The sequence below is a fragment of the Phyllostomus discolor genome, chromosome 7 (assembly GCF_004126475.2).
Source record: "Phyllostomus discolor isolate MPI-MPIP mPhyDis1 chromosome 7, mPhyDis1.pri.v3, whole genome shotgun sequence".
Classification (NCBI taxonomy): domain Eukaryota; kingdom Metazoa; phylum Chordata; class Mammalia; order Chiroptera; family Phyllostomidae; genus Phyllostomus; species Phyllostomus discolor.
In genome coordinates this window covers 2,181,813-2,197,658 of record NC_040909.2, presented here as the reverse complement: position 1 = coordinate 2,197,658, position 15,846 = coordinate 2,181,813, and the positions used below count along the sequence as shown (strand labels likewise).

General features: G+C 64.8%; 1 protein-coding gene across 1 annotated transcript in view; it reads right to left on the bottom strand.

The window, feature by feature from the left end:
* Positions 1-15,846, bottom strand: part of CNTN4 (contactin 4) — a 249,765-nt gene that overhangs the window by 6,508 nt on the left and 227,411 nt on the right. Inside the window, 11 exon segments of the mRNA XM_036030242.1 lie at positions 3,857-3,958; positions 5,110-5,200; positions 5,202-5,219; positions 5,221-5,280; positions 7,999-8,111; positions 8,495-8,519; positions 8,521-8,682; positions 9,234-9,346; positions 11,725-11,959; positions 12,696-12,766; positions 14,145-14,294. Of these exon segments, the coding sequence (XP_035886135.1) occupies positions 3,858-3,958; positions 5,110-5,200; positions 5,202-5,219; positions 5,221-5,280; positions 7,999-8,111; positions 8,495-8,519; positions 8,521-8,682; positions 9,234-9,346; positions 11,725-11,959; positions 12,696-12,766; positions 14,145-14,294 (1,139 nt within the window). The 3' untranslated portion in view covers position 3,857.

Below are 15,846 nucleotides of genomic sequence, written 5' to 3'. Positions count from 1 at the left end.
CAAATGCAGACACTAACTGAGAACAGTCCACGTGCTACCAGGCGGGAGGTCGCCGCCAGAGTCAAAGTCTCCAAATCAGTAGAGTCGTCGGTGAAAAGGAAAAACGTGCGTTTCATGTCACGGAAAAAACTGAGCGCACTTTTTGGCCGACCCACTAACTAACCAGGGGGAGGACACACCTGTTCTTGCTGGTCTGCGGCGGCGGGGAACAGCGCCCCCCGCCGGGCAGCGGTGTCAGCCTCGTCCGCCCGCGGGCCGCGTCACCTTGGAAACGACTCCGCGGCAGTGGCCGGCCTGCGCTGTTTGCGGACTTCTGGTGACTCAGGGTTCCTCCAGCCCGTCTGCGCCCAGGCAGGTGCGACGGGGCCTCGGGGGTCAGTGAGGGCTGCCCACGGCTTCCCGGATGCTGGTGGCCACGCATTTGACCGCGGGAACCACGCGATCGCGCGCCTTAAGGTGGAAGCTCGGGGCAGTTCCCTCGTCGCGGGCTGGGGGCGCTCTGCGCTCACCTGGAAACGCAGGGCCTCGCCCGCGCCTTCTGCTCCCGGGGGCGCGAGCCCGGCCGCACGAGGCGCTGCTGCTGTCTCTACTGGGACCCCGAGGCAGAGGACCCAGTCACCGCAGAGCAGACTCTCCTGCTGCGCAGTCACTCCGCCGGGTGCGCACGCCACGCAGGGCCGGGGGTGGGGGGGCGGGCACCCGACCAGGTGGAAAAAGCCAAGGGGCCCCTTCGAGTCACAGCACAGGCTGCCCGAGCCCACCCAGAGCCCCGAGCCGGGAGGGCCCCTGGGGTGGCCGGGCTTAGCAAGTGTGTCGCCTAGGCCTTCCCAGTGGCCACTCCCACCTTCCGGAAACTGCGTCTCAATTTTCCTCTGGCCGACGACCCCTCCGCTGGGAACACGGGCTAGGCAGCTCGGAGGGGCTCAGCCCTGTGACGCAGAATGGGCCGAGCCGTCTCTCCTGGGAATTTGGGTGCCGAACACAGTGGCATCAAAACTGGAAACAGCCGGTTTATCCCCACCACGGGACCCTGGAAAGGCTGTCCCACGTCCCCGTGCCTGCACCCTCAGAGAGGATCAGTCTGTATTCTCTCTCTCGCCCGTGCTCTCTGTGACTCAGCACGTGGTCAGACCTGTGTCACCCTTTACGCTGGCTGGAGTCGGCTGGGGCTGCTCTCGGGGAGCCCACCGGCTCCGGCCGGGCAGCCGTGGGGCTGCAGGGCCCCCGGGGCACTTTCTAAAGCGTCTCCAGCCTCGGCCGCTAACCCAGGGCCCGAGGTATCGGATCTCGGAGTGAGAGACGCAAGGCCCTTCCAAGCCCTGCAGTTAGGGAGGAGCCAGGCCTCGTGACGCCGCTGCCGCTGCACCGAGGGCACCGCGGAGGGCTTCCCCGGCTGGTGCGCACCGTCCGGCCACTGAGGCCAAATGCTACGTCAGAGACCCTTTCCATCGATCGATCAATGAGTATCTATTGCAAGGCACTGTGCTAGGCGCTGCGGAGGGTACATGGAAGACAGGCCGCCACCTCTGCCCCCAGGGAGCGTACAGTCTGGTGGGGGGATGCTGCGAACACTCGGGTCGGGGGTGGGGGGTGGTCCCGACACAGGTGCTGAGTGGGAATGAGAACGCGAGGCAGCGGCATCAGAGCCTCCCCGTGCCCGGCATGGGGCTGGCGGGGCTGGCGGCTGGTTCAGAGGGGGGACTGGCATGGGAAGGCGTCACGGCTGAGGACCCTCGGGATTTGGGGGCACAGGAGGGTTGTTGCAGGAAGGGGCCGCTGTGTGACCCAAAGGCACAGAGGTGGGGCAGGCAGCAAGCTGTGTTAGCGGGCCAGGGAGGGCTCTGCGTGGCTGGGGACCAGGCTCGCTGGCTCATCGATTTAAAGGGGCCCCACACGCTCACACGTGGATCTTATCCTTTTCACAAAGGGGGTGGGGGACACCCTCAGACAGCAGGTGCCCTTAGACCGGATATCTGAGGGACCGAGCTCACCAAGGGGAAGGGTTCAAGGTCCATTTTCAGGACATTTAGTCGTGGATCTGACACCATGTCTGTGGGGTCATCTCCGGGGTGGGGGGACAGCTCGGGGCCACTGGGCCTTGGGTCCAGGCCTGAGCCACGGGAGCCCCTCTCGGGTCTCACGGTGTCACGTTGTCACCAGCACGAGGGTGAGCTAACCGGCCCCCTGGCCGGCAGGCCGGAAGAACGCTCCCAAAAGACACGTATCTTTACAAACGACAGAATATTTATTAACAACACCTGTAGAAAAAGGTTACATATGCTCGCTAGACCCCTGGGGGTGTCCCCGACACTGGGCGGGGGCTCCCCAGGGGTCCTCGTTTCCACCCGCTGTACCATGTCACGGTGTGTGTGTGTGCGTGCACACGGGAGGGAGGGAGAGGTTTTAAATGTTGTTTTAACAGAGAAGCAACCACGTCAAACCGAGAATGGACTGCAGTTCGAAATACTGGCGGCATTTTCCCTGCCGCCACCCTAGTTGCTGTGCACGTGGGATCCTGATTGTGAGTTCATTGGACACACGGAGCTCCAAGGTGGAGGTGACTTGGGTTGTGTGGCCGGAAAGGGGCTGTCACCGGCAGGCTGAGCCCCGAGGAAGCGGAAGGGTGGCTGCGTGCGGAGACTCGTGCGGAAGACGCTGCGGCCTCTCAGGTCCCCTGGAGCCAGCTGCAGAGCCCCCCGCCCCGCCCCCGCCGGCACCAACAGCACTTCCGTGGGAACGCAGCTCTGCTGATGTCACCACTTCCCAACGTGGCATTTCTCAGACTTGGGAGGTAAAGTGTGTCAAGCGTCTAGGCTGCTGACTGCACAACGGGAGGCCCGCCGAGATGCCGTACATAGGTACTGAAGACCTTTTGTAGGGTCTGGAGACACATTCTCGGCAGTGACTGCTCCCCGAAAGAGGGGCGATCTGCCCCACTCCGGGCATGGGGTGGATTCCCCAGAAGGGCTCAGTTATTCAAGAGACACACACACACTCTACATAGGAGGGAATCCTGGAAAGAAACCATGAACCCGTGAACAGAGGATCACCCTTGCTTTAGAAAGGTACTCTCAAACAGATGCATTTAAAGAGAGGAGAGTCACCTTTCAGCCCCTGAAAGACCCGGCTGACCAGAGCGACTTCCAGGCTGTGTCACCACTGGTGTGGAACTCCCGGAGGGACACCTAAGACCGGGCTGCCATGGAGACAGGCTCACACTCGGCCGAGCGGAGAGGAAGGCTCGCCGTGCGCCATGCCGCGCCCTGGCCAAGAGGGCGATGCGGGCCCCTCTCGGGCAGCAGTCGAGGGGTGAACTCGCAGCCGTCCCTGAGACCGTCTCGAGTTGAGTCCAGCCGCACAACGAAACCCACTCGGGGGCAGGAAACACGGTGTCTGTGTGCCAGGCCCCGGCCCCTGCCCTCCCCCGTGCACAGCAGGACAAGGGGCTTGCAATCCCGTCATGGAGGTGAGTTGCAAACCCTGTCTCTAAAGGAAACATTCTCAAACCATAATTGTATGACTGGTGCCCATCGCATTTTATAGCAGAGGAAAAAAATTAATATCTACATTTCATGTTAACTTTAAAAAACTCTATAAAACACTAAATATATAATAAAAATATGCATATAAGGACGTATGTAAACCGCTTTGGTAACATCATATTACAGATGTCTTCAGTGCATTGCTGCGTTTCCGGGGAAACCGCGGACAAAGCTCCATTCGCTTTGAGGAAGTTCTGTCGAATGCCATTCCTAAAGAAGCAAGAAACATTTTTTTTCCAGGAATAAGATGTACTCAGCAACAACATCACTCAGCCCTGGGCGCTCCCAGAGCCGCGGGCGCGGTGTCGCCGAGCGTCACAAGCTGGACCTGGCCGTGAGCGACAGCATGATGGTGCTGAGGGCGGACAGCGCGCAGGCGTTGGAGGTGGAGGGCCCCGCGCCCCGGGCGTAGGCGTCTGCGGAGAGAGAAGGCGGTCACTCGACAGCGCCGCCCCCTGGCCGCCGCGGGAAGCGAGGCCAAGGGGCTTCAGAAGGGGCAGCAGGAGGGAACCGGAGGGGACTGGTGGGTCCTACAGGGAATGACCGCCGCCGCGTGACGGCATGGACACCAGCCCTGCGGCCGTCCAGCCAGGGCTTCCTGGGTGTCCCGCTGTGGCTTTGCTCTTCCCGCACCCAGACACTAGCCTGGGGGACCCCTCGCAGAGGGGTCAGGAACCCAGGACTCTGGGCAGGGTTTTGTCCGGGACTGAAAATGCCATCCCCCCTCTGATGGCCTGAAACGCCCACCTCCAGCCTTTGCAAGCCTCTCCTCACCTGCAAAGGCTGCGGAGAGCCACATGGACTTTCCGGCAACCAGCACTGCTGTCTAGTTCTAGAACATTCCTGTCTCCCCAAATGGAGCCCAGGGCCCATCCGGCCACAGCGCCCACCGCCGGCCAGCCGCTGCCAGCCAGGAATCTGTCTCAGAATGTGCCTGTTCCGTGTTTCTTTAGATAAATGAGATCACGCAACAGTAACGAAAACTACGCTGCTGGCCGAGACATTTGCAAACGTAGCGTCTGAAGAATAGGAATAAATGAGTTTGCTCAGAAATGCACGCAGGGCGGGCAAACACGGGCTTCCGGGTGTTCCTGTGGAGAACCACACGACGGTGACACGTGACGGCACCAGTAACTGCGTGTCCCATGTGCACAGCTGTGAACACGCTTTTGCCCCCCGTATTCTCACAGGCTGCTGCGCGTGCACTAAGGCGATCTTGGCTGTACACACGTGTGCGCCCATGCTCACGTGTCACGTGCACCCCTCTGGATCAAGAGCGTCGAGCCTCGGTGCTTTCAGCCAGAGACGCTGCGCTGCACCGTGCCACTGGGGTGCCCGTGGAGCCCTCCGCTTGTCCCCCCCCCCGTCCCCCCCCTGGAGAGAGGCGCACTCACAACTCTGGGCTGCTCTCTGGGCGACCACGGGGCCCCACTGGGGCCGCCGACCCGGGGCCACTGCAGCCTGGCTCTCTGGTGCATCTCTCTCTGCCCCCGGCCGAGCCCACGGCAGCCCGGACCCTCCATGCGGCTCCTGGCAGAGGCAGGCGGGGGAGGGGACGCGCCCTCACCTGTCCTCTTTGGGATTCGGATCTGCTCGCTGGCGCTGCCGTCGCCCCCGTCGCTGAAGGGCCTGATCTCCACGATGCAGTCCTGGTCCAGGCGGCAGGGCGAGCTCCACCTGACGTCCCGTTCGTCTCCACGACGGACGTGCCGCCGTGTCTGCTCCACCTGTACAGGACCTGCCGGTGGTGACGTGGAGGGGCGGGCGTCACCTGCCGTGCTCACGGGCTGGTGGAGGGCAGAGTGCACTGCCGTGCCCCCTGCTGGGCCCAGGGTGCGGCTCAGGGACTCCAGGGCTGTCGGCCGCCACACGCACCAGGAATGCACAGGCATAGAGAGCCTGGCTGCAGCCACCCTCCCCTTTCCACAGGAGTGGAGTTTGGGGAGGCCGCAGGGGGGGCCAGGTCTGAGGCTGCCAGTGTGCTGTCCGGCCTCGCCAGCCCTGGGCTGCCCAGGAGCACCCTCGGGAAAGCCAGCCCCTCTCTGAGGGCATCCGGAGGTCACCGACCCCTGAGGGGTGCTGGCATCAGAACAGACTTGGCCGAGACGTGACCGTGGTCGCCCTGACTTCATGGCCTGGGGCCTTGTTTCCCTCAGTCTGTGACAGGGGACAGCAGCAGCCACCTCTCAGGGTGTCCTCAGGACGCACGGAAGGGCTGCAGTGAGGGCTTGGCTCAGGGGCACGGTGGAGAGTGGTCCCAGGAAGGCGAGACTCGAACAGCAGACGGAAACGTGCCCAGGAGAGGCAGTGGCGCAGGGCAGGGGACGAGCTGCCAGCACCAGGACACCTCTGGGGACAGGACACGTCCGCCCCGGAGGCAGGTCTCTGAAAGGCCGGGCAGCCCCCCCTACCCCAAGGGGCCCCTGTAGGAGCCCCGCAGAAGGAGGGAGTCGGGCGGTGGGTGCTGTCACTCAGGAGTGTCAGTAGCTCGAAAGCGCCCCCTCTGGGGTCCCTGCTCCCCTCCGGGCCACACCCCCACCCCGGGTGTCAGTCTGAGTGGGCAGCCCCTCTGCTGAGTGGGCACAGGGATGGAGAGGGACCTGCAACACCCCTCCTCGAAAAGGCGCCGGTCCCTGTGGCTCCCTCCGTCCGAGGGGCCCTGCGGTCAGGCCCTACTGGCCACTCATTCCGGGGCCGATGGGAGGCCGCTCCTACCGCGCCTGAGCATTCTGACTTTAAGCTCTTCTCTCTGAAAACATTTCAAAGTCACAGATTTGGATCTTATCATTCTTTTCTTCTATAGTGAACACTATGGGGCAGCTCATTACAGGTGCCTGCCATTTCCTTCTTTTTTTTAAGATTTTATTTACTTTGAGAGAGGAGGGAGGGAGGGAGGCAAAGAGGGAGAAGAACATCGATGTACGGATCAACAGGCTGCCTCTCACACCCCCCGACCGGGGACCCCGCCCACAGCCCGGCGTGTGCCAGGGCTGGGAACTGAACCGGCGACCTGTCGGCTGGCAGGCCTGCGCTCAGGCCACTGAGCCACCCCAGAAGGACCCTGGAGGGCCTGATCAACACGGCCCCGGGCCCATGGTTTCTCAGAAGCCTCAGGCATTCCCCTCTCACGCTCCGGGACCGGAAAGAGCTCTCAGGGCCACGTGACTGAACTGTCCCCCCTCTGCCCTGCCTGACACCTCACCCGGTGGCCATCGACTCTCCAGGGACGAAGAGCCACCGCCTCTCTGTGAACACTGTCCACCTTTGGAAGAGCCCCGCCCCCACACAGCGGGGCAAACCCACACTCACCCCCAGGTGGCCCTCCCCTCATTGGCCGCACTTTCCCTCCTCGGGAGCCCGGGGGCTGACCCTGACCTTCCACTGATCGCCCGTCAGATGCCCAAAGTGACCGTCATGCCTCTGAGGGTCCTCTGTCCTCCAGCTTGCTGTCCCCACCCCCATCTTTGGTGTCGGCCTCCAGGTCCAAGCCTTCTCCGTGTGAGCAGTGGTCGGAACGTGGCCCCGACAGCCCCCCTGGTGCCCACTCGGGACACCGCACCGCGGGGAAGAGCCTGTTCCCTCTCTCAGAGCCTGAGCTGCTGACCGTGCCTGTCCAGCTGTGGCCTCGGAGAAGACCGGCAGCGTGGGCGTCCTCCCTCGGGGGGCCGGCAGCTGCGCAGGAAGCCTGGCGACCCAGCACCCAGCAGCCTCCACAGGGGCCCCACAGGGCCATGGGGAGAGGTGAGGCGGGACGGGGGGTGGGGGGTGTGCTGATGCCCAGCCCTGGAGCCCGAGGTCACCCCACCGTGCACTCTGGCCCCTCCCCGCGGCTGGGTCACGGAAAAAGGTCGGTTTTTGGGTGAGCCCCCTCGCACTTTAGGTGGGATCTCAGGGCAGCAGCGAGATGCCTGAGAACACCGGCAGGATATTGAACTCTTTTTAATTGTGACGCCCCGGCCCGTGCATTTCCTTTTCCGGCTCTTTACAGTCAAGTCGGGCCACCAGTATGGGATCGGGCAAAGGAATTTTCTGAAGAAGCATCCTTGCTTCTTCTCCCACACGCCCGTCTTCCTAACTTGGGGGCGAGACGGCGGCGATGCGCCACCGGCCCCGAAAAGCTACTGCAGGCGGCGGATGTGGGGAAAAACGCTGCAGAGACAGAGGGGCGCCGAGCTGAGAGCAGACCCGTTAACGGCTCCTCACGGTGCTCCGCAGCCCCGACCTCCCGGCCTCGGGCCGTCCCTGACCGGCTCTTCCTGCGCCCCTGCGTAGGCGGCTCCCCAAATCCTGGCCGGTGGCCCCGAGCAGCGACCACTCTCAGGCCCAACACCACAGGGCAGAGGTTCCCGGAGGGCTGGGGAGTCCGCGGCCGCGGGGGCAGCGGGACCCTGGTGCCCACGCTTCCTGGGAGGGGACCATCCCACGAATGGCCCTGGCGGCACGAGAAGCCACCCACCTTGTAGCCCTTCACCTCCGACTCGTTTCCCAGCGCCGTCACGCGGTCCCAGTTGAGGACAATCTTGGAGTCGGACGAGTTCCACACGATGTTTCCGGGGGGCTGACTGGGCGCTGCAGAGAAGACACGCGAAGGCGCAGGTTACCGGGCTGCAGGGGGCTCCGAGGGCCGTCTCCCCACTAGGGGCGCAGCGTGGAGGCAGTTCCAGGGGCTGCCGCGCTCGTGCGCGTCTCCACGGCCCGACGCCCCGGCATGTGGCGCCGCAGATGGAGCAGGACTCCGGCGGCCGCCTGCGCCCTTCCCGGTGCGGAGGGAACCACCGGCCTCTTCGCCCTCTGTCGGAGCAGGGAGCTCCGCACGGTGTCCCGCAAGGCTCTGCCTGAAGAGCTCCGGTGGATCTCAGTCCGCGCAGTGACACAACTAGCGCGCAGATGGCCGCGGGAGGTGGGGCGGGGAGGGGAGGCCTCGGGGCGCGTCCGAGCGAGGCCGCGCTTACGAGGCTTCCGGGTGGTCACGTTGACAGGCGGCGCTGGAGGGCCCGGCCCCGGCCGTGTTGTAGGCCTTGACGGCCACGTGGTACAGCGCGCTGCCTTGCAAGTTGGTGATTTTTGCCGACGTCTGGTTCCCGGGTGTCCGTATTTTCCTGGCGTTCTCCTCCTTGTCTTCGTGTCTCCAGTATTTGACCTGCGCAAATAAAACGCAGGGCCTTGGAGACCACGCCCCCCGGGATATGCACATTGTCGGGGGGGGGGGCAAGATGCGTTCCCACCGGGACCCTGACGACAGAACAGAGTCAGTTCTCTACCAGGACGCGCAGGCGGAGCTTTACGGCCGCGCGCTCTGCGGGATCCGAGCGGTCACCCGCGGTGGGCGGGGCCCTTGGCTCTCACGCACGTGCGTGGTGACGTGAGACCCGGGGCCACCACATTGGCCCTTCCCCCCCTTTTCCCCGCCTCTGTTTTGAGTCCCTGAGACTCTGTGGACATCCGAAGTCCACGCTCAACTTGCCGAACATCTTACTCATGTAAACGCTCAGACGTGCGCCCATTCTGGAACGCATCTCTGAGTGCGGCCCCGAAAGCGAGTCCCGCAGGGGGGGGCCCTCTGCTCCCGTGAACGCCCCCGCCCGTGCCGGGCCCCTGGAGCGCAGGCCTCTGATGAGCGCGAGCGGGTCTGCAGGGCTCGCTGCCCGGGAGGGACTCTTTTCCGGGGCCGAGCGCCGATCCCCTGCTGACCTCATAGCCCTGGATCCGTCCTCTGTTCTTCTCCGCGGGGGAGGCCCAGAACACTTCGATGTCGGTCGCAGACAGACTTCTGGCGAAGAGGTTGGCGGGAGGTTTGGTGGGTTCTGCGGGGGAGGACGCAAAAGGGTGTGACTCAGTCGCTGCTTCTGCACACCCAGACACGGGCAGAGAACCCATGGTTACGGAGCCGCCCTCGTGGGTGTAACCCACTCCCCGATTCCACCGAGGAGGAGCTGCGGGTGACCCCGGGATGGCCGGGGTGGAGGCAGCGATGCAGATGCTGGGGCCAGGCCCCCGGTGGTGAGGTGGGGGTGAGCGAGGCCAGCCGCCAGGACTGCTCCAGTTCGGGCACCAAGTTCCACTTAACGCGTGTCCTTCTTAACTGTGACCTCCCGGCCCCATGCATTTTCTTTTCCCACTCTTTAAATTATTCCAGCTCTTACCCTGGCTGGTGTAGCTCAGTGGATTGAGCTTGGGCTGCGAACCAAAGTGTTGCAGGTTCGATTCCCAGCCAGGGTACATGCCTGGTTGCAGGCCATAACCCCCAGCAACCGCACATTGATGTTTCTTTCTCTCTCTATCTCCCTCCCTTCCCTCTCTAAAAATAAATAAATAAAATCTTTAAAAAATAAATTATTCCAGCTCTTAATTGTTATGCCACAGGCACGTGTCCCGGTCCCTGGGGTGTGACTGGGACAGGAAATGGGAGCAGGACCGTCGGCTGACGTGGCTGTGACTCAGGAGAGCCGGGTGGCAGCTGAGACCCGCACAGCACACCGTGTGGCCTCGGACACGTGCCCTGCTCGTCTCAGGCCTCAGTTTCCTCGGCGGCACACAAGCGTCTGGGCCAAGACTGTTTCCTGACCTTCAGTGGTTTTTATCGGATTTTTTGCCAAAACGTCATACCATTCCTAAATGTTAATATATTCCTTTCAGTGTCCTTTTTTTTCACAGAATTTTAAAAAAAGATTTAATTTATTTGTTTTAGAGAGTGGAAGGGAGGGAGAAACAGAGGGAGAGAAACATCAATGGGTGGTTGCCTCTTGCGCGCCCCCTACTGGGGACCTGGCCTGCAGCCCAGGCAAGTGCTCCAATTGGGAATGGAACCGGTGACCCTTTGTTCGCAGGCCGGCGCTCACTCCACTGAGCCACACCAGCCAGGGTCAGTGCCCTTCTTAAAGAAGAACCTGGCCATGTCGTGAGCAATAATAGTCACGAAATTGGGGTTTGGATTTCATAGTTGTGTTTTTTCCTAATGCAGTTCCCATCCACACGGAGTCACTGTGTGTTTCTAAGGGTCCATCTGGCAGCATGTTTGTAAGCCACCTGGGCACTTGCCCTGGGATGCCATCGCCTGCGGAAGGCGCTGGACAAAGACGCCTCTGAGCCCCGGCCTCTCTGGGACACTCAGTGACTGCGTTCCGTGTTCTCTGAGTCAGCACTCGTGAAGGGCCCGTGCGTCACACGCGGGTAGACACCGGTGACACAGAGGTGAAGGATGAATGGCGGGCTCTCCAGAGACACACCTTAGCAAGGATGTAAAACTGAAATTCAAACTTTATAACGCGTGGCCAAGAGCATTACTGCAGAGGACGCTGGGAAGGTGACAGGCTGCACTCTGCCGGCCTGGGGACCGAGAGGGGGCCTCGGTCCTTCACGCTGAGGCCTGGAGGGCACGTGTGTGAAGTCCCAAGGTGGGCGAGACCGGGGACGCTGAGAGGAGGGGAGCGTGTGCACGGGGTGGAGCTTGCATGGATGACTGGATAGCTGCAGTCCTGGGAGACGGCTGGAGTGCAGGACGCGCAGGGCAGCCTGGGAGCTGGGGACAGTGGGGCGGGTGGGGCCTGCGGGCTGCTGAGTGTTGGGGGGCTGCCCAGTGGGGAGCCCCCCACACCTCCCCCCACTGCAAACCAGACTCAGCTGCCAGACGCCCCCCTACCGTGTCACTGTGGACACGCCTGTTGTAACGGGGGGACCCACTCCCGTGGTGACGAAGGTCATGTGAGAGGCACGGGGGCAGCAGGGACCGTGCGTGGGGACCCTGGGGACAGGGATGAGGGTGACCACGCCGTGTTGCAACTCATCCTTAATAACCCAGAATGAGGGTCCGTGCCACGTGCTGTGTAAAGATAAAATGGCAGGAGGCCACGCCAATCCTGCTCTGACAGTCACCGAAGGGGGTGACAGAGGCCACAGTCCTTCGGAGGGAAGCTGACGTGTGCACAGGCAGGAGGACCGCCCACGGAGCCTGCCGCTCCGGGCCTCAGCGGTGGCGCCCATTGGGGTGGCCCGAGGTGTTACCCACAAGAGACTTGCTGTCCCACGTGGAGCCCGGTGGTGCACAACCAGCCACGGTTTCTGCGTCGCCCGTTTCCCAGATCGGGAGCCGCCTCCCGCTCGCTGCCGGGCGTGGAGCCCGGTGCCTGCGTGTCCCGGAACCCGCACCCTGGGGGGAGCCCCGTCCCCGCGGCGGGGGCCGCACCTTCCTCCGCGGAGTACACCACCGTCACGGGGCTGAAGGGGCCCTCGCCCTTGCTGTTGTAGGTGCCCACGCGGACCTCGAAGGGGGCGAAGGGGCGCACGCTCTCGTTGCGGAAGACGTATCTGCAGGCGTCAGCCGAGGCCAGCACCGTCAGCATCCAGGTGCCGGTGCCGTAGGGCCGGAAGGCCACCACGTAGCCGAAGCCCCGCCCGTTCTGCAGCTCCTCGGGCACTGTCTGTGGGTGGAGGGGGGGGGCGGTCAGGGAGAGGCGCCGGAACCCCGAGGTCCGGCTCCAACGCCAGGATGGGTTTACGCAGCCACCGGGCACTGCCGTCCGGGTCCCCCCCCCCCCTCCCCCCGGTCTCATTGTGGGCCTCGTCGACTCTGGAGCCTGGGCCGCCCTCGGTCTCCCTCCGACACTTGGGGAGGGCGGGGTGCGGGGTGGGGTTAAAGAGCCTCGGCCAGTGTCTGCGTGCGCAGTGCGGCCCAGGCCCGGCTCCGAAACAGCGGAGACGGTGGTGAGAGACGGCAGCCGGCTGACGGAAAGCCACCCGCCCCGAATCTTCCTCCGGCCCCAGCCAGACCGAGGCCGCCCGCGGTGGGGAGAGCCCCCCGGCTCCGGCCAGACAACCCCGCTCGGGGCTGGAGGGAGGCTGGAGGTGGAGCTACTCTCGAAGCTGGGGCCTGGCCAAGGCTGCCATGGAGAATCCTCCGGAAAGATGGAGAAGCCTCTGGAAAACTCCCCCGCCCCGCCCTCACGACTGTTTCAGAACTTCACCCAGGGATGGACAGGCTGCCCCTGGCCTGTGACCTGTGTGTGTGTGTGTGGGGGGGGGGGTTCGCACGCAGACGGGTTCCGGCTGCTACGACACGGGGGGGCCCTTCCCAGACGTGCTTCCACGGAGGAAAACACGGAATGGCCCAGACGGGCGTGGGCTCCCCCTTACCCCCTTGGGCGGGGACCCCCGTACCTCCCAGGTGATGACCAGCTCCGACTTGCTGCCGCCTCCGCCGCTGACGTTAGCTGGGGTGACCTCGGGGACTAGTCAGGGGACGAGAAGGAGGTCACGTCAGGGGCAAAGGCAAATGAGGGCCCTGGAGGCCGCCGGCCCGGCGGGGTGACTCACTTGGGCCCACGGCCGGGCGCACACACACCTGTCTTTTCAGATCAGAAACCCCGAGGGACCCCCACGAGGGAGCGATGAGGCCCGAGGAAGGTGCTCCCGGCCCCCGGTTCCCCCTCCAACCAGGCACAGGTGTTATCGGCCCCTGGCTCGGCTCCATCCCCGGAGGCCGAGGGCTGCTGCAGGAGGAAGGGACTGTGGCTCCGGGTCTACCGCTGGGGGAGGCGCTGATTAGTCACGGGGTGGTGCACGGGGCGGCACACACAGGGGACACGGGGCAGTCACAGCGTGAGGTCCAAGAGGGAGCACTCGGTCTGGACGGAGGGGTGCGGGAGCGGCAGGCTGCCCGGGGCAGGGCCGGCTTCGTGGCGTCTCGGAGGGTGGAGGGGTGGGTGCGGGGGTAGAGGGGAGCGGTGCTCAGAGGCGGACCCCTGGCTCACGGGGCCTGAGTTTTCGGTGGCCCCAGTTTTCTCTGTGCAAGAGGGACGTGGCGCGAGCTCCCTCCTTGGGGCTGTTGGGGGAATGAACGCCGTCCCGGCTGGCAGGGGGCAGGCGGGGGCGTTAGCCGCAGCACCACCAGGTCGGAGAAGGACTCCGGGCAGGTGTAGGGATGCCCAGTGGTACGCAGGCAGCTGGGACTGGCCATGGCCCCCCGGTCACAGCTGTGAGACGCCCCTGGCAGGTTTGGTCCAAGAGCGGGCTCAGGGTTCCCGTCTGTTCAGGGTCCCCGATATTCCTTCAGCAAGCAAAGGGCCTCGTGTCGGCTGGGAACCCCGGGCCCCCGTGTGTGCGAGAGAATTTCAGGGACGTGTGACCCAGCGGGTTCACGTCACCTCCTTCCTAGGGTCACTGGAGCAGCGGCCTCGGGGGACCCGATGAGGCTGCTGACCTGGGAGTGGCGGGATGCCCTGATCTCAGCTTCGGGGTGCAGTCTATGCCCTAAGACCCCTGCCTGCCCTTCTCTGAAGGCCCCGCTCTCGGCCCCCGGGGGGTCCTGTGGGGGTGCTCCGTGGGACATGGGGGTGTGCGTGAGAGTGCGCCCTGGTGGGGGTCCCGCCGACAAGCAGACCAGTGAGGACAGAGTTGGCGCTGGAGACACCCAAGTGCTCCCGTGTCCCCACACACGGGCCCGTGCAGAGGGAGACCCTAACTGGGACTGGGGCGCACTGACCCGTGAGCCGGAGGCCATGGGCCACTGGCTGACCCTTCTGACTCTCAGAGACGGAGGGAGGCCCCGGGGATGACTGCGGGAGGGGTCACGGCCCCAAGAGGCCGTCTGCCGGGGGAGCTACTCACGGGCCTCCTCGGTCCGCCGCTTCTCGGAGGGCTGGCTGGGCTCCCCGATGCCGATGGCGTTGGCTGCCACCGCACGGAACTCGTACTCCACCCAGGGGTTTAAGCCGGCCACGGTCGCCGTGAACGTCTTCCCGTCGATGACTTCGGGGACTGAAAGGCATCGGGGATGTCCCGGGTTGGGGGGCAGGAGTGTCCGCCTGCCTCCCCGCCCGGACCGTGCCCAGGGGCACCGTGGGTGGGCGCCGGGCGCCTGCACGACCCCTGTTCCCGCGGCTGAGTCCGGAACTCAGACTCCCGCAGGGGGCGCGCCGAAGGCACCGTCTTCGCAGGCTGGGAGCCCCCTGACGTGCACGCCTGTTAGCTCTCGGCGCCGCCCCACGGGGACGGCAGCGGCGGGGTGGTCTCGTGTTTACAGGTGAGGGCGGCGGCCCGACGCAGGGGGGGCTCGCCCAAGGCCGCTCTGGGTTGGAGCCTCCGTCCACTGCGGGCTCCGCCCGAGCCTGAGTCAGGGGGACGGCGGGCCGCGCCGGCTCCCCTGAGGAAGGGCTCTGTGGGCGTCGGGGTGGGCCTGGGAGTCAGGGCGGCAGAACCGCCAGGGTCGCTGGGCGGGGCTTGCAGACGGGCTGTGTTCCGAAGGACGTGGCCCTGGCCTGAGGCCCCCCGGCCGGCCGGCTGCGAGCTCTGCGTGTGGCTGTGGGCGCACTGGGCCACCGCTTGGGGTCTGCACTGACCACTGTGCAAACTTCCCGTGGGACGCAGGGCGTCCGGAGGGGCCGGCCAGGGCAGAGCCGAGGCCCTCACACTGGGGAGCGGGCGGGTGGCTGCCAGCCTCTCAGGCTGCATGGACACAATCCCACTCCCGGGTGGGGCCCGGGCTCTGGAGTCAGGCACTGAGCAGCCGGTTCCAACTCTGAATCCACACTCAGCAGCCAAGGGGCCTCGGGCGGGTCGCCCCACCGCCTTGCGCCTCGGCTTCCCCGCCATAAATGAGGCTGATGACAGGTCCCTTTCCGCCGGTGGACATGTGGACAGAGCCCATGAGGACGAGTGGCCAGCAGGGCGCAGGGCGCCTGGCGAGGGCTGGACACACCTGAGTCCTCTTTCTGTAAACTGGCTGGCACCCCCTCTTCCCCTCCCCCCACCCCACCCCGTTACACGCCCACAGCATTTCCTGTGTGTGACAGAGCTCCACAGCCGCGTCTCCTCCGTGTGCCCCTGGTGCCCGCTGACCGGGACACGCAAATCCCGTCAGGGCCAGGCTCCGCCCACCCCGCCCCGAGCTGGGCGAGTTACAGTGGGGAGAGGGGGGCGGGTTGTGCCAGTCCCTAGGGTTCCTCTCGGTTCCATAAAGCTGGACACGTCCCTCCGGTTAATGCCGCCTCACCACGCCGAGGCCGCGCGGCCAGCGCCCAGGGGCAGGAGGAGCCGGCGCCTTGCGGGCAACAGCCACCGGTGTGTCCGCTTCCCCGCGGTGGAGCCCAGGCAGGGCAGCAGAGCAGGCCAATCTGGGGGCGCCGCCAGGCACAGCGCAGGAGCGGCCGACCCACGCCCTACGTACTGCAGCCGCATCTCACGCCTCTTCCGGCCCACCTGACCCACCTACAACCACGGGTGGCCCGTCTGGCAGCCCCGAGCCAGTGCCTGGTCCCCGGGTTCCCGGAGCCACGTGTCCCTGTGACAGGGACCGCAGTGCAGCAGCCTG